The 19,258-nt window shown below is 36.5% G+C and overlaps 2 protein-coding genes across 2 annotated transcripts in view; both read right to left on the bottom strand.

The window, feature by feature from the left end:
• Positions 1–6,866, bottom strand: part of usp54b (ubiquitin specific peptidase 54b) — a 104,737-nt gene extending 97,871 nt beyond the window's left edge. Inside the window, exon 1 of the mRNA XM_047817513.1 lies at positions 6,737–6,866. The gene's annotated coding sequence lies outside the window, so the exon portion shown is untranslated. The remainder of the gene's footprint in view (positions 1–6,736) is intronic.
• A 1,243-nt stretch (positions 6,867–8,109) lies between these two features.
• myoz1b (myozenin 1b) lies at positions 8,110–14,340 on the bottom strand. Its single transcript, XM_027163160.2, has 6 exons — positions 14,181–14,340; positions 12,635–12,731; positions 9,725–9,888; positions 9,431–9,512; positions 8,927–9,101; positions 8,110–8,803 (listed from the first exon to the last, which is right to left on the bottom strand). Exons 2-6 carry the CDS (start codon positions 12,720–12,722, stop codon positions 8,569–8,571), a joined length of 744 nt encoding a protein of 247 aa, XP_027018961.1. The 5' UTR covers positions 12,723–12,731; positions 14,181–14,340; the 3' UTR covers positions 8,110–8,568.
• Positions 14,341–19,258: the final 4,918 nt, after the last annotated feature.

The raw sequence follows: 19,258 nt of genomic DNA, 5'->3' as shown, positions 1-19,258 counted from the left end.
AAACATTATCATGATGCTTCATAAGAATGATAATATTTCATATTCTTGAAGCATTTTGTATTTTTTCATTTCATTTTTATGTCATCTGTAAAGCTCTCTTTTAAAAACCTTTACATCAATTTTATGTTCAAAGTTATCTTATTACACACAATCAGGCCAATCAATCTGGTCCTGTTGCTTGTAGTCCTGTGTTGCTACATAGCTAGTGAATGGAAATCATAACACTTCACTTCCAGTGTCACCCAAATGATGATGAGGTTCCCTTTTGTGTCTGGTTTCTCTCAAGGTTTCTTCCTCTTCCATCTAAGGGAGTTCTTCCCTCACCACAGTGGCCTCAGTCACCTGAGACTTGTTCATAGGGGATAAATACAAACACATTTAAATATTAGTCTAATAATAATTTTGTATCATATTAATCTTCGTATAACATAAAATGTATTGTATTATTTTTCTTACAGTATATTCTGTAAAGCTTCTTTGAGTAAATGTCCATTGTTAAAAGTGTTAAATTTGAATTGAATTGAACTCAGAAAAGTAAGAGTTTGTTTATATTATTCGATACAGAGCAGAACTTGGTGGTCCATTCATGCAGATGCAGTACATCATACAAGTCTATTTTAAAACATCAGTATGGACCGTAATAGCATTATGGGAATTTGGGAGCAATATGGTTTGAAAATTGTGAAATAATCAGTATTTCTACATTGAGCAAGATGCCGGTCTTAATGATTGCTTCCCTGTTTTATCAATTACGCTTTATGCTGATATGGGATGTTTGTTTTTTTTAACCATCATTTTGCTTTTACTTTGTAAGTATGAGATAGCAATACAGCTTTCCTGCAACTGGGTTATGTGTAGCTCCAAATAGACACAACCTGACAATAGGGAGCTCATTTTCCTGGCTATTCCTCAACCTTTTACAAAGCCAGCAAGCACTGTCACAACAAACTAACTGCTGTCTAGATGATGCCGATATCACACATACTATGAAACAACAAATAAAACTTTTTTTTTTGTTTGTCAAAATAGCACTGTTTCTAAACTGCTTATTTGTCGCATCATTTATTTTGCTAAGACACATTGTTCTGTAGCAACTTTAACAGGCAGAGATTTAAATCTAACTCTTTGGTCAGGGGCAGAAATGTGTTAAAAATGAGACAGAATATTAATATTATGTAACGACGCCTTATTCTCAGCCTTGCCTTCTGTTTTCTACCTCAGCCAAGTGAACAGCTTTTTTCACATTAAAAAAAGGGCACATATTTGATATCACTCTGCTGTTTTTATCCTGGGAGCACAAACAAACTACCTAAACACTTTTTAAGAACATTTCAAATGTTTCTTCTTAAGCAGCTTTCAAAGAAGTAGAAAGTGAAAAATATATAAAGGTGTGCTCCATTTCCCAAAACTGGAAAGGTTCATTTGTTGAAGACGCAAAGCTGCTTAGATTCAAAAGATCTTATCTGAGTAAAAGCCATAGAAAGAAAGACAGACAAACTGACAGAAATACAGTTTGAGACATAAAGCCGTTCTCTCCGTTCACACAAACACCAATGAATTCCACTCGTACTCTGAGAAAATCTATAATCACACAAGTCGATACAAAAAGAAATCATTTCTTTCATCTCGGAAGTAAACGCTTGAACGATGACCCAAGAAATGGGCTTAAAAATCTCTACTGTACCTTTTTTATTTTATCAGCAGCTCCAACCTGCACCACACGTACAGACGATTAGACAGCTCTGTGTGAGAGCCTCATTTCATTTTGCTCATGCCCCTAACAGCAACTCATTGGAATGGGTAGCGACATTTTGCTGATGACCTCCCCATGGCCCACTACTGAATTCATAAAAGCACACAGAGCTCTTAATGGGTCTCAACAGCATTTGCCATGCATTGACACCAGCCGTCGAGTCCAATGTAGGTCAATAATAGACATGTAGTCACAATAAACAAAATGTTCCTATTAATCAGCCCATAATCTATTAACCAAGGCAGGGGTCAAACTGAGTTTTTTAATGGTGATGGAATAAAAAGATTCATGCAATATAGAGATGTTAGGCGTTACATTTCGTTGAGATGAACTCCTTCTGCACATTAAAATAATAAATTTTTGTAGTGAGTTGGTTGGCCAACAGCTTCAGTGCTGCATGGCATAGACTTTATACATCTCTGGAAATGGACTAGATAGATAGTCAGTTATGGTTTTGATGATGGTGATAGAAAATGCTGTCTAAATTTGGGCTTAATCTGTATGGTTTTCAGCCCTACTGCCCCTTCTGCAGGGACAAACGTACATTGCATAGAATAATCCATTATTCTGAGTCGAGTCGAGTTGAGTTGGTGTTCTTGGATTGTACAATGGAAAATTCATCTTAAAGTCTACCAATAAGACAGCATATGATTACACAATCCTCACAGGACAGGTATAGACAGAGTAGTGGCAATAGGAAAACATAAACAAAAAACAGAATGTCTCTAACGTCTCAGCACAGTTATACCGTTACAGGACACAAAGGAAATAGGGAAAAAAGAGGAGAATTCTCCTCCTCCAGATTCCAACTGCATGGCTAATTAAGACGCAAATGCTCTTTTCACAGAGTTTATTTATTATTTAATAAAGTGAAACTACTTTTATGATATCTGGTTGAAGAGCTACAAACCTGTACTACATCACTGCGCACACAGTATTGCACAACATAGTAACTATTTTCATCGTTTTCATCTGACAGAAAGAAGACGTTATCACAAGGTCTGTTATAAAATTCCCACTGGGGAACATTCATCTTGTACAATAGCATAAGAAATAATCATAAAAGAAGCAAAATCGCATAGTGTAAAAGAGCTTAATACGTTGTTCCGAAATCTCTCACGGATTTCCAATGAGATTGAGATCTGGTGAGTGTGAAGGTCATACTGTAGCATACGATTACTCATCCTGTTCATTAAACCATTCAGGCAGCCCTGTGGTTGTGGGTGAGGTCATCCTGGTTGGTATAACTCCTATCCTAACAGGATAACAGTGATCAGACAGAATAACTTTGTATTGATTTGCACTGATGCTTCCTACAAAAGGGACAAGTTGATCCAAACCATGCCAGCAAACTCAATAAATGTCCTACAGCATAAAAGAGCCACTCTTAAGTAGCCAGTGTCTGTATACCCTGGAAAATGAAGACAAGCACCAGCTATGTGCAACTCAGAAACTTCAAACAGAGCTTGCTTTATAGCCCAAAGTCTGCTCTTCCTCCAAGTTTATGTGCACTGTTAAGGCTCTGGGTTTTTGATCGGAAGTTTGGGGTTTAAACCCTTAATGTTATTTAAACCTCTCTGTGTGGAGGTGCGGTATCATGGCTGACACTTGCGCTCTGACCCCAACTTTGTAAACTGGGATACATCGAAGAAGAGGATCTTATTGTGCTCTAACGTAGATGTGACATATAAAGTCTGCTTCTTTTACAGAATGTGAGGATGTGAAATCCTCTATTGACAGGCAATAAATAAATAAACTAGCTGTGGCAGCAATACTCAAAATGGCAGCAGCCAGTCAGTGAGATGCAATCCATAACACCAAATGTACTCCTTCATGCAGCTCTGGTTGCTATAGTTTACAGATCCTTCTAAAGGAGGGTTTGGACAGCCAGCTCGACTGATCCAATCATAAGCAGGTTGACTAAATGATTGTAACTGAGGCTTGCATCATGTTGTGTGTGGTCTCACCAGATGATGCACTGCATCCACAGGTGCTCTTTGCAATTATAGCAAGATATTACATTGCTGCACATGTGGCAAGCATGTGCAATACTTTATCTGTTTCAGCTTGTGCAATAATGGACCTGAAACTGATACTTTTGTCAGAGAATACCAACACAACTCACACCAAAATGACTCTACCTGCCTAAGGCAAATGTGTGCCCAAGTTATTTATTCCTAGTGCTGAAAATGGGGACGTCAGGCTAGCACAGGGACCCCAATCATTATGAGCAGCACAAAACTATGGACCATCCATGGTATGTTTTCAAGTCACTGCAACACTTTTCCATGTTCAATTTTCTGGTTGCTCCATGTGCCTTGAGTAATGCCTCAAGCCAATAACAGGTGTCTGAATGACCCATAGTCAACCTGTGGAACAGGCCAATAACCATATCCCCAAATTTTAAAGAGTACTGAAGACCATGTCCATGTAGAGAAGAGGTTGGTGGCATGACAACAGCTAACATAGTGAGAGACCTAAATGCTTTAGTAGAGACCTAAATGCTTATCTTGCACGCACTGGTGGCCAGATGACCCTGAGGTGACCTTGTGACTGAACCGAGGTTTTCTGCCCAAAGTCATATAACCCAATTTTGTAAATCAGTCGTCTGACTTTGCAGCGTTCCATGAAGGTGAGATGCAAAGCGTTCCTTGTCATGCCCAGTATGCACCCTATGGTACTATTTAAACCAGACGGCAGCCATCCAGTCCTCAGACCATCTGTTCAACTGTCAATGAAAGAAAGAAATAGTGGCTCCCTTGTCTAAGCAGAAAGTACTCCAGGGTTCACAGAACCACAGTTTAGAGTTAAACTCTCAGAGCAACTCATGCCATAGATGTAATGTAAGCATTTCTCTGAAAGATAATTTCTGAAATGTAACTACAGTATATGGTCAGTAGATTACTAAATACTGTCGCTGGTCCTCTGCCATAAAATCATGATGTTAGCTGGCAAGTTGTGTGGTTGAAAACCTTATGATATGACCGATGATGACTCTAAGAGTGAAAAACAAACACAAATACATTTTAGACAACAAATAGATTTAGAACTTTTGTAAATTTCTTTCTGAACAGATGGTAAAATTTTGTCCCCATTTTGACTCTATACCATGGCTAGAAATTATTCATTGGAAGACTTTTAGTACCATAAACACTTAGCAACATCCTATTCTAAATCTCAAACATGGAATCCAGTAGTAAAAAAAATAAATCACCTGCCCTTAATGACAACAAAAGGATACACGTTACAAGAACATGAATACTGACAAATCCAAGGCTACTTCAGTTCCTTCTTTATCTTCTGTAAACTTTATCTCAGTCAGTTTCAGAGTGGATCTGAACCTTTCCTGGGAACACTGGACACCCATGGGCTCACTGAATGGGTCCAGTTAGTCCGGTGAAAACCCAAAGTGTACAAAAAATGCAAAACCTTTTAATATACTGTAACCTAAACTCAGGTTCAAACCAGGAACCCTAGAGATGTTAGGGTTGTGTGCAATCTGTTGTGTCACAACGGTGCCTTAATGCCGTACATACAAGTTTATCTTAATAATAATGGCATATAATCATAATATTCACCCCAAATATGTGTCGTAGTATCTGTATTAATGTTTAGTCGATGGCCTTTTTTTGCTATTATATCTTGATAAATAGTTGCAAGTTTTTTTTTTACTAATAAACTAAATTGGGTTACTAAAAATATAAAATTGTTTTTTTTCCCCAGTATTCTAATCACAATACTACTACTGTACTACTACTACTACTACTACTACTACTAATAATAATAATAATAATAATAATAATAATAATAATCATAATAATAATAACAACAACAACAACAACAACAACAACAACAATAATAATAATAATAATAATAATAATAATACTTACAAGTCAGGAACCACTGGAAATATGTTAAGCTAAAGTCTCGAGTTGAATATGTCGAGCAAAATCCACAAAAACATGACAGTTGTGCCAAGCACATGGGCGAACATGTAGAACATATGTAGAAGATGTAAATAATAAATGTAAAAGCAAGTCATTTTACTCTCCTTGGTTCCTGACTAAACAGCCTATAGATATCTGTATCTAGTGTTCAGCTACATATGAGTCAGTATAGTATAAGCTTCCTTAACACTTGCATAATAAATAGCAGATATACTGTTTTTAATAAAAATTCAAGGATGTTGCATTACTAACTGTAATTCGTTTTATACCAAAGAAATGAAGGAAGAAAGAAAGAAAGAAAGAAAGAAAGAAAGAAAGAAAGAAAGAAAGAAAGAAAGAAAGAAAGAAAGAAAGGACTTTTCTGCACGGTTGAATGTTCGAGAAGTAACTTTGTTCCTGTCCTGGTTAGAGGGTTAGCTGGGTGACAGCAGGAACATGTGCAGGATGATGGTTAATGCGTCATTATATCAAATGACATAAGCAGCATTAAGGTCATTCTGAATATGACAAACCCAGGGGGAAAAACGACAAGGCAACCGAAAAAAGGGATCTATCAGTATCAACAAGTACTTGACCTCAGCCTATGACAAACTGTGAAGAGAATCACACCAAGTCGTGAGTTGACAGATGTTGAACACATCTGTGCGTGTTATAAAGTAAAGAGTCTGTAGTCCTTCCAGGTGAAGCAGCTCGGTGCTCATGATGCTGAGCGTGACAGTGCATTTGTGAAGCGCAGTGTTTGCTGTTTGAATAGATTGTGTTGTTACCTGCAATAACATCTAAACAATACCCAAAAAGAGGAGGTGGTGTTGATGGTGGTGGTAAAGAAATGGATGGCTTTGTTTGCAGTACACATCACACTGCTACAATGTACATCATCCTCAAACAAGCCATTTGAACTGAACGCACATGTGTCACACGCACATCCCCAAGCCAGCACATCTGGATGCCAACGTTTAAGTTTCACTTCCAAACGTTCAAACGCGTCACACGCGACTCCGATTTATCCCGCAAGTTGTAAAGTGTGTTCACTCACCTTGTGCCTCCGTCCAGACGCGGTCTTGTGTCCTATCCGAGCAGAAACCTGTAGGCGGAAAAAAAAAATCTCAACCCTTAAAAAAATTCCGAAACATCCCGCAGCGCCATCCAGCGCCATCCAGCGCGCGTAAAAACGCGTCGTGTTCTCGCGATAATGCTTTTTCTCCTTCCCCTATTGTGTTGTCTAGTGTGTCACACTAGTAAGCAAGCCGGATCCACTATGTTGCATACTATATAGGCATTTTATTTAGTGCGGTAGTGTGGTGTGGTGATGTGGTGTGCAGGTTTGGGATGGAGCTCACTGAGCTGACGCCATCGCATGAACCACTTTCTGCCATCTAGCGGCCTGAGTGTGAACTGCATGTCAGGGTATGACGTCATTCACCTTTTCTTTGCCTTGACTTTTGTGGTAAGAGTTATTGTGCTTTTTTTTTGACGTGTTCTTATAGAAACCTTTATTCTTTTTTAAGTGCAAGATGACTAATTTGAACTGATCTAAGAAATGATTTGTTCAAACAAAAGGTTCAATCTTTGTTAAATAATTATCCCTTGCATCCCAGACATAAGATCAGTTTAAATCTGCTATTATAATGTAATGTCAGTATGCCTTTTTGCATTTTATATACTGATTATTATACATAAACAAAATATGGCAAACCTACTCCATCTATATGCTTTAGTTACTATATCTCATAACATCTCCGTCCTTAAATCGTACAGAAACAATAAATGTGACAGTTTTTTAATTATCATCCTCATTAAGAGGTCATTTTGAGGTCTTTTCATCTTTGTGTGTGTGTGAGTGTGATTGTGTGTGTGTGTGTGTGTGTGTGTGTGTGTGTGTGTGTGTGTGTGTGTGTGTGTGTGTGTGTGTGTGTGTGTGTGTGTGTGTGTGTGTGTGTGTGTGTGTGTGTGTGTGTGTGTGTCTTGCTGGGGGCCAAGTTTCCACATAAAAACAGGAAATTCTTACAGTTCTGACCTCGTGGGATTTTTGTCTCATTCCAATGAATTGGAAACAATTCGTAACTTAAAATACAATTACAATAAAAAACAAACAGTCAAATAAATAAATAATAGGGCCAAAAGGTTTCATTATGGTTCTGGAGGTTAATGTTAATGTATTAATTAGCTGTTAATAACTGTGTCAGTAAGGTCCACTCACGGATAGTATTGTGTGTGTGTGTGTGTGTGTGTGTGTGTGTGTGTGTGTGTGTGTGTGTGTGTGTGTGTGTGTGTGTGTGTGTGTGTGTGTGTGTGAGAGAGAGAGAGAGAGAGAGAGAGAGAGAGAGAGAGAGAGAGAGAGAGTTATAATGATACGCCACAGGCTCCCAGCCCTGTTCCTGAAGTACCCCCTGTCCTCCACAATTTAGTCTTTTCCTTGCTCTAACACACATGATTAAACTAACTCGCTAATTAACAGCATCCCTGGCCTGAATTAGTCTTGCTAGCGCAGGAAAAACATTCCAATGTGTGTGTTTATGTGTGTGTTTGGGGGGTCAGCTATCTAGGACTAGGGGTTTTTAGCTATGTAAAAGAACTGAATGCCTTTTATTCGTGTATTGAAAGATCATTCACAGTAATGAATACAAGGTTTTCTGTTCAGATTATTAAGCAAACTCATATTATGAGGTGGCTCCACTTGGTTATGTATGGTACATCACTGTATTTACATTTTACATTACCATACAAGTAATGTTGAAATGTAGTGGGGGAGGGGGGGGGGTTCATTGCTGCCAATACCCAAGAGTTTTGGCAAATATCTTCAACACTACAACGATATAAGTTGAACTGAGATAGATACAGGCTGCATGAATCAGCAAAACATGGTTCTCAGAGGTCTTCTGTCTCTCCATCAGAGGGGATAGGTTCCAGGGACAGGGGAATGTAGCTGGCCTCTTCGCTGCACACCCAGCCTATTGGAGTACGGTTAAAAGATGGTCGAGAGTCGATGACACACTGGAACACAGGAAGTGGCTCTGGCTCTTCAGAGGTGGGCTTGATATCAGGGATCTCGAAGGTCAGCAGGTGAGAAGCCTTGTCAAATCCTCCAAAAGGCAGTGCTGTTCTGTAGGATGAGGTGCAAAAACTAGGTTACATTACATTGAAATTAGAAACCAAGCCACTGCTGTGGATCATGTTTTGTATGATCCTTCAACCTCCTGTTCTACATTCAGAGTATGTACTGTACCTATTGAAACTCTTGTATTGGGGCAGGTCTTTGTGCACATGAGGCCCTGGCATTTGTGGCTTCATCGTGGCTTTGAGCTCATCGTCGTCTTTCATAGCATGTTCCCACGGTGAGACATACGTTTTAACATTCTCACTGATCTTCTTCTCCTTCTCAGTCTCAGGTTCTACTGCATCTGTTAGAAATAATAGGTGATAGCTTCAAGTAACACATTGAAGCATTTATCAAACATATAGAACATACCAGTTATTATCTTACATATAAACTGTTTCATAATTTTAATAGTAATAATTTCAGGGGTTGTAGTTGGTACAGTGGTTAAAATTCTGGGATAATTTGCAGAAGGTCATGGGTTCAAGCTGCCACATTTGGGCCCTCCAGTATGGGCCAAAACCTTCTCTGCAGCATCATGACTAACGTCGGCTTCCTAACATGCTGGTATATGTGAAAAAAAAACTATCTGTGCTGTATCGTGACGAATGAAGGTTTTGTATTGCTGTTTACCATTAGGTGGATCTGGTTTAGGAAGGGTCTGAGGTGGGATCTTTTCACAGATTACAGGAGGTTCCAGAACCTGGAGATTTTGCTGGAAAATTGCCAGAAACAAAAAAGTTTTACTGAGTATTAGAATAATTATAAAAGTCTACATGAAAGGCAAGGTAACCTGTTTAACATACAAAATTCAAACACTATTATGTATTTTATACTCCGGATGTCTAGTTACATTCTTTATTTTACAGAACACACTGTACATTCAATCCTTTCCCAAAGGGTGTCCGTTCTCTTGAGCAGGCTTACCAGATTCTCAGCGCTGATGATGAACTTATCCACCCTCTGCTGCCTCATTCTGAACATCTTAGAGCCTTTGCCTTTCATAAGAGTCAGTTCCTCCAGCATCACTTCTTTAGGCGTCTTAATCTTAGTCCCAAGGTCAAACTCGGTGGCATCTGTTTCCTCTTCCTCTGAGAATGTTTCAAAAAAGGGAATCAATAATGTCATCCATTCAAAAAAGTTTTTTTAACCGTGTTTTTGCTTCAACTTTCTTTTGAAGCAGAAAATAAATCTTTTCTATTGAGTCTTCTAGCATACAGCGCAACCTGCTTGGTGAAAAGCTGCTGAATCTGACCACAGCCTGGACCGCACATGTCCAGCAGTGTGTGTAAGAACGAACAGATATTCACAAAAGCTTATAAAGCATAGAAGTGCTTCAAGTGAAAGATATATTTCTTTTTATTTCACAATAAAAAGATCTGATCCGTTTTACAGGACCAAAAGGTGCACTACTGTGTCATTAAGCAGCGCTATTTATGCAGTCTCCGGTGTGAAATCAGCTATAAACCCTGGAGTCATGCCATAGCTGATGCCAAAGAGAAGGATGCTGTGCTGAGAGTGCATAAAATACAACGTTAAATGTGATTTAGCTGTGCTAGCTCTCACCAGAGAGCATACTATATACTGCTTTGTAAATTTTGCACAAAAAAAAAATGTTAGAGTGGAATAGCAACTATTTTAGAAGCGATGCCAGGACAAATAAAAATGTGTTTCACAAGCTCATGGTAGGTGTCTTTAGCTTTAGGCTATGTCACTTTAAAACAGAACTACTGCTATAAAAACCCACTATATAAACCCTCGGATGGCTTCTTGTCTGAAGCTGCCTAGGCCTCTGACATAGCACTGGTTTGGACTTATACTGATTTTTTTTTATTACTTTCTGTATTGCTATAGTGACCACATTACTCTGTGCAGGTTTACCAGCAGTGCTGACTGTGGATCTGGTCTTGGATAAGCTCCAGTGTCTGTTAAGCAACTGCTAAATATGTAAATTATGTGACTATTTAAACAGGATACAGTACACACTTGGATTTGAGGTGTTGTACAACAATAGATGATCAGTTTATATACTCTGATATTCCTATGGAGTCTTTTTCCTTAGCTCTAGATAAAAAAAAAAAACTCAGCTAATTATGACCAGCTACAAATTAAAACACAGGCTAAGTCAAGACGGTAGATGGAAACAGTGTCTGAATTACTGCTACTATTGCTACATCAAGGAAATCTTTTTAGAGACAATAACAGTAATGAGGCAATACATTTTAATTTGATTAAATCTTGGCAGCTGGTTGCTTGTCAGATCAACAGGGTGGGTTGCTAATGTTCCAGACTAATGAGACTGCTAGTTAGCTAGCTACTAGCTAGTGATGTGAAATGTTCCTAGTAACTACACTGTACTTCAGTAAAAAAATTGTTAAAATTGCAAAAATGAAATGTAGTAAAAAAAAATTCAAAAGAAATAATAATAATAATAATAATAATAATAATAATAATAATAATAATAATAATAATAATAATAATACTAATAATAATAATAATAATAATAATAATAATAATAATAATAATAATAATAATAATAATAATATGTTCATTAGATGTGCACAGAAAGTGCATCTGAGGCTTTAGGAGCATTCTTTATTTCACATTAACATGCTATAATGTATATGCTATGTAAAGTAAAGTACCTTTTGGTCCCTATACATTTTCTTTTAAAAAAAAAGTCCAGCAGTGCTGATAGTATTACTGGTTGATGTGTTTTCAAGCACCATATACAGGGCCTACTGGGTGTGTACAGTGTGTAAGTGTAAAGAGAGGAGGAGAGATAGAGGGAAGGTGTAGGGTTTAAAGATCAGAGGCAATGTGAGAGAAAATGTGCTAGAAATCCTAGAACACCTGTTCATTTCCACCCCTATGTCAGTGGCACTAATTTGTCAGCTAAATTAGAAGGGTGTGAAAGGAGAGTTGTGTGTGCTGACACTATGGGGGCCATGTTGTCCTGTAAACAGGACAATAAGTCATTATGAGTGCTGAGTCCAGCTGATGAAGTGGGAACATCCGATAGAATTAATCAGCCTCCAGACACTCAACCTCTCACAGAGAAATGCTCATTAGAGGGCAAGAGTGGAACATCACCATCCATGTCTAGCTCTAATATACACACACACACACACACACACACACACACACACACACACACACACACACACACACACACACACACACATGCACACACACAGACAAACACACAAACACACACATACATTAGAATTCCTGGAGGTCAAAGCTCATTAGTCCACACTCCCATTGTTACTCCTTTCCAATTTTCTAAATATGACGTTTCAGTAATTGAATCACTTATAGATTTTTTAATTATTAAGGAAGAGAATCAGCATTATTTTGGAACATTGTTTTTAAATGAGACACATAGTTGGGCAAATGATTATTCCAGCCCCCTATACTGTATGTGGCACTTACTGTATTATGCTGCAGAATGACAGACCATATGCTTACATTTGCAGAGGCTTTATATCCAGAAATTAAGCTTTGCTCTGAACAGGAAATGATTTAAAAAAAAGGTGCCTGATTTGCTGCAAATCAATACTCAGGAGAAATAAAAGCACAACAGCAACAGAAAGATTTCACACCTCATAACAATTCATGTAACAAATACAAAAAGTTAAGAAAGAAAGTTAAAATAATTGTAGTGTCAAGACCTTTTCATAAGACTTCATTTGTATAGGGTTAAACGATTTCTGACCATACTGTATGGCCATTTTTATTCACATTTTTCATTCACACACCTTTGCTGTTATTTTTTTGTATATGTGCATAATATTAATGTATTGATAAAAAAAAATACAGATATGGCATACTGACCAATTTGTGTGATGTTGGAGAGGTCCGTAATGATTTTAAAGGGTTTTTTCTTTGTGTTGGGAGGAGCTGGAGTTCCTGAGAGTGGCATTTCTACAGCCTGTAATGGAAAGAGCAGAAACTGTCAGGTTTTATTATAGTGTTGGTGCTATTGCTGATTTTACTGACACTGCTGTCATCAGTGATGTCAGTTACACAATTTATTTATTATACATATTGATCTCTACATATAGATAGATAAATATGCATACATGACAAATCTAACATGACAGCATTAAAGACAGCCTCAATGTTAATTTGGCGGATTGACACCTTTAAAAACGGTTTTAAAATAATTGTGTGAACTCACAGGGTGTGAAAGACTGAAAGTAATTTAGGCCAGCTTGTAACTTAGTCATCACCAGATATTTTTGGCTGTAGTTAAGCAGCAGGTATGATTACTTATAGAGTGAAAAAGCATCATCTTCAAGCAGCAAGTTTTCTTCTTTTTTGACTTTTTTCTCATGCCTGAGTTTGTACTGAAGTATAGTATAGTGTGATCTATAAACTCTTTCAGTACAGTATGTAAAGTGGAAGGCTGAGGAAACATATAAGCTGGTCTCTTGTTGCGGTGAAGGTATTTCTGTTTCAGCAAACTAAATCAATCTAGCACAGCCAGAGGATTGTGGCCGGCTCAGCAAATTCTGTAAATGTCATGAGCCACTGCACCAATGAATCTGTGATGTTACTGTTGACCATTTAAGAGGAGCATATTAGTGTATTTTGTAGCAAGAATGTTTCAGAACAAGCATTTATATTTGAATGAGAATGAGAATGAATAAATGAAAAGTTATTTAACGTTAAATTGAAGTACCCCAGTGCTTCTCAAACTTCCTGTACCTGTAAGATAGGCTCTTTAATTATTTATTATACATTATTTAATGAATGCATTTTAGCTGTTCAACTGTGACTCATTACATATGTTTGTATGATGACATTTTAGTTGTTTTTTCAGCAGCATAGAGCTTTATTATTTCTGATCTTTTCACACACACTGAGTTGTTTTTTAGTTGCTGGTGTTTGGATTCGAGTGGATTCAAGTGACCAGATAAATCAGCTAATAACTACAAAATCTTATTATTTATACTGAATAAAGTAGTTGTTTGTGATTTCCACCTCTTTAACAAAAATCACAAACTCCCTCGGTAGTGCTTTCCAGACCCCCGGGCTTCCAGAGGAAATTTTACCGTACTCTCATAAGTTATTCATATATATATTTTTTAATAAATACAATTAATATTAAAATCTTTACTAGGATGTGTAAAACCTCCTACTGCTGATATACTGTATATCGTTTATCATTTTTATTTTTAAGCACAACACAAACTTCAGAAATGTTGTCTTTGTTTTATTCAGTGGAACTATGGAAAACAAAATGAATTTATTTAACACATCAGCTGTCAATCAAAGGCAAGGTTATGAGCTCAGAACATAGCTTTATTTTATCACCATGCGTTTGGTATTCACTTCCTGCAGTATGAATGTTGCTCTGGCACAAACTCTGTCTTACCTCAGAGAAAAGATTCTTGTAGGACGAAAATAAAGTTCAACAAAAATTCACAAAGAACTTGTTTTGACTTAATCCAAATCTTTGGGGTTAGCAGCTTCTATGTCTTCTTGTCCCCTTAAATGTTACTGTTGCTGCTGCTGTCTTCTACTAGCCAGGGGGAAATGAAGGAGGGCAGCATTTGGGGGGGGGGGGGGGTCACTGTATGATTCAAAGCTCTCATGCATGATGGTGAAGGAGATACTCTTCCTGCAGATGCTTCTCAGGCATATATATAGAAAGGTGAAGAGCTAGAAGTCCTGACAGAGGCCTCACCACAAGGGACAGTGTCAGAGAGAAACAGGGAGAACTGGATCATTCCTTTTTTTCCTATTACACATATGTTGTGTTACAGAATCAGAATAAAGACCTTTACAATAAAATACTGTAATCACTAGTTTACCACTTTAGATGTAGACAATATACTGTATAAACATTTCTTTTGTTCAGTGATATGGCTCATACCCTGCTGATACACTTGATTTACTCAGAAAAGAAAGATGTAGAATGATGTTCCCTTGATTGGACAAAATTTACAATGTTGTGAAGCGTTTTTATTAGCTGTGTTCAGTATTCACTGAAGCACTTGACAGACCCACGAATGAAGACTTATAGCACTGAAGAACAGTCTCATTTATTTGCTGTCTGCATCTCACCAATTTATAGCTTGGACAATAAACCAAATACGGTATGCAGAAAACGTTCTGCTGGTGCCATCCAGCCTCGAATGTTTCAATGTCAATCAGACATCCAGATAATCTATTATGCTCAAGTAGGGGGGGTGGGGGGTGCCCAAACATTGCTCAAAGGAGAGATGGCGCTTGATAGAAAAAGCCTAGAACGCCTGTGAATGCCTGTCATACAATGCTAAACTGATTTGATACCTTTGCTAATTTGAAATTATTATGGATCTGAGAGGTTCCAGCTCATATCATCATATTCACCACCATAACATGTCTGTTGTGAAAGTATTTGTGTTTGGAAATGTATTGTATCCATGGACACAATCACACTTTAAAGCCTGAGCAGTCATTCTAAAGAGAAGAGCCACCAACATGACGCTAAAGTTAGCACCAGATACCGTGAGCGTGGTCTGAAGCCGTTAGCAGGGTCAGCACGCAGTTCACCTTATGGAGGGAATCGTGTTACAGAGGCAAAGCTATGACGTTCAATGCAGCAACAACATGCCGCTTCATACTGTATGCCTCTTCTTAGTGGCACATACACACAATAAACCTAATTCTCAAAAAATACTGTTGCAATAAAAACACCAAAAAGATCACTGATGCATTCTTATTATTATCACTGTACATTAACAGTACAGAAATAATCATGCACTAATATCTGAATTAATACTTACTTATATATGAACATAAGGCATGGACTAATCACGTACTAATAAACAGCTCCTTAACTACGACGTGAGTTTTATAAATTTATGTGCGTATAACCATCACACAACATATTAGTGCAAGTGTGTTAGCTAATATATTACTCAACACATAGGAGTAAACTAAATTAAAAAAAATTATTTAAACATTTATTATTTCAAACTGTTACCAAAGTGGATAAAAAAGTAGAGTCCCAGGCCGGAGCCACCCAGAGAACGTACTAGTAATACAATAGGATCTGAGATGAAGGGTTGAGATGAAATTTTTTTTTTAATTATTATTTAAAAAATTTGAAATGATACATGTGTTAATTCTTAAAGTCGATGTTTCATTTAGTTAAGTGATGATTGTAAATTGTTTCCAAATAATTATTAGGGGATCACGATCTTGTCTTATTTATCTAACCTATATTTATGATGCGAATAGAGAAAATAGCTGCTAAACTTGTCCACTGGCTTTGACCTTTTTATGTGCAGAAAATGTGTTTTCTTGTTTTTATGTTACGTAATGTTTGAAATGTACTAATTTTTTTTTAGATGTAATGTAAAAAATATTTTTATTTCTATTTTCAGTAACTTGAGATAACTCCATTACTCTAAGAACATCTGCATTGGTTATTATACTGGGAAATATTTAATTCAATAAATCCAAGACTAGACAATTGTGACTGACATGAAGAAATGCTGCCCTCTGGCGGACAGTCCGGTCAGCGTCTCTGAGATTAAATCACCAGTAACAGAAAGACAAGCACAGTGCCAATTATAAGTCATAAAAGGCCAGGCACAAGTAATGAAATTATAGATGTTAGGGACATAACTCCACAGCGGAAATCCTGTAAAATAGAAAATCTAGTAGTTATTTAAAGTTATTTGGTGCTAGGCTTATATTCATATTATAGCCAATTAAATCTTTACAAATAGAAGAAGACACTTAAATCCAGATTGCTCGTTTCTATGAAATCACTTTCACCGAGCTTATGAAATGCTCAATTAAGTCAAACCAGCCTAGATTTTTGATATTTATCCTGGCATTTGTCTCTAATTTTTAAAAAAGAAATTTTAAAGAAATATTCGGTCATTGGGTATTTTTCTTTTTCATATCCTGAGGCGCCTTCTCACACACAAGGGGAAGTACAGAGAGTCTAAGGTCAGCTTCTCTGCCTCCATCAGAGCAGTCATGGGTACAGTAAGTGACCTCTCCAGCTGAAGGCTCATGTCTGTCAAAATCTACTTCTCCTGAAACTTAAAATCAACAGATTTACATGCAGTTTTAACCACCGAACTAGCATTTGTACAAAATGTGCAATAATGCAGTTATTATTACAATTCTTATTACTTTAAAGAAAAGAACAATCAATACAAAAAGATTTCCCATTTCTTTAAATATCAGCACTCCCCTCTTAGCATTTAAAAACATATTCTCCTTTTTGATGGAATTGATATTTATTTGTTAATCAATAATTACATTTATTTATTAATTATTTAAAAATGAACAATTATATATGAACATGACATCGTATCAGCCATGTCTACATTATTTAACTAAACTAATGACCAACTCATATTCTGTGCTGTAAGCTTCCACATGTAGGTTTGTGTTGAAACATAATTAGGATTCATTTCTTGTTTAATAATGCATTAGAGCTGTAATGTTATTATGCTGAACAACTGATTGAATACAAAAGCTTACAGAAAAGAAAACAGAACAGTTTAATGTTAATCACCTGCACCAAATACGCACGTACACATGCGGGGGGTGGGGGGGTGGGGGGTTATTTATTCATTTTCCTCTTTCTTATTCTTCTTCACAGTTTAAATAAGTGATTAGTTTATTAGAAAGAATAATCAGTGTTAGTTAATTTAATGGCTAGTTTTTCATTATTTTTCTTTTGTTGTTAATTGTTTATAGCTGCATTAAGTAAAATTGTGTGTGTGTGTGTGTCTGTGTGTGTGTGTGTGTGTGTGTGTGTGTGTGTGTGTGTGTGTGTGTGTGTGTGTGTGTGTGTGTGTGTGTGTGTGTGTGTGTGTGTGTGTGTGTGTGTGTGTGTGTGTGTGCATCTTCGTAGTAACAATAATAATTGCAGTATTTTCTCTTCACTATTGTACATTTACTGAATTCAATAAATCATCCTCTATTATGAACAAAAAGCTTGTCCAACGGTCTTTTGTGTGACACTTTGTGCTTCCATTTATTTCTCCATACACTTGAAATCTGCCAAAACATGCAGGAGGAAACGTTGCCATGCCTGAAACGGAAGGAAGGATCTGAAACCATATAAATTATGTCTTATTTACTTATTACTCACATTATTCAGCATCTTCACTGAAACTTAAAGGCAAGTGTTGTTTTTTTAGTGAGGAATGAAACAGCTTCTGGGAGTTCTGAAAGGGATTACAAAAGAGTCATGTTTAATGCAGAAGACTTAACATAAATAAATGAATAAACTGACCCTAAACATGTCAAATGTCTACAGTTTAAATAAAATAAATAGTTACAAGAAGTATTTAAAATTGGATTTGCTTCTAAATTCTACCGGAAAATGGAGAGATTCTGATTGCATCCATACCAACACTATTAACTTTGAAGATCAGTGTGAAGGATAAAAAATGCTGCTGATGCAAATACACACTTCATATAATAAAAAAAGAAGTACTACTAATAATTACTACTACTATTAATTATTATTATTATTATTATTATTATTATTATTGTTGTTGTTGTTGTTGTTGTTATATTTGATGACAGTTTTGTGTAAATCCAAATACAGCATTCCATTATACTTTTATATTGTTATATTATTTATATATTACACTATTATGTTTTTATAGATTTTTTCCACACTTAAAAAATGTGTGAAACACAACATGTAGAGTGTAAAAAGATGTGTTTCATGTATGAAGTCTGTTTGTTTTCTGTAAGGGCTATTTAATTATTGCACAATATTCAGTCATTCATTCATTCATTCATTCATTCATTCATTCATTTACAGCAATCTCTTTATCCCAGTCATGATAGATCAACATTGAGTGTTTATGAGAATTTACGACATGAGAATTTATGAGAATTAACTCCAGATGTCAGGTCATCACAGATGCACAAACTCCTTCACACACTTTCATATTTTTAGATTTATCTGTATTTTTTTCTAATCTTTTAGGAGTTGAACTAACAGATCAGTGAAATCTTTGTAAAAATGTGGCATTGTAGAATTTTTTTTTCTGCGATAATAAAATCACTCTACTCTATTACTGTATTAATTTAGCATAGCCAATGCACTTACCTGTCTGGGTTTTTTTTTTTTTTTCTTTTGGACAGTGTGAGGAAACATGAGAATCCAGAGGAAACGCACACAGCCATGAGGAGAACAGGATTAAACTGCGGGTGCTGGAGCGGTGACACAGCAAAGTGACACCATGGTACCATCAGTATGTCCATCTTAAATAATGTATAACAATATACGTTTATATATACAGTCGCAGGAATAGTTTTACTAGCCAAATTAATAAAACAAACAAACAAACAAACAAATGCTTTTTAAATGTAAATAAAACATTTATTTACATTTGAAATATGAATGTTAAGTTTTTATATTTTTTCATTTTTGTCATATTTATTTCAATTTTTAAAATTGTTAAGAACTGATTAAGCAGA

Source organism: Tachysurus fulvidraco, chromosome 8 (assembly GCF_022655615.1).
Source record: "Tachysurus fulvidraco isolate hzauxx_2018 chromosome 8, HZAU_PFXX_2.0, whole genome shotgun sequence".
NCBI lineage: Eukaryota > Metazoa > Chordata > Actinopteri > Siluriformes > Bagridae > Tachysurus > Tachysurus fulvidraco.
This window is presented reverse-complemented; position numbering and strand designations above follow the sequence as displayed.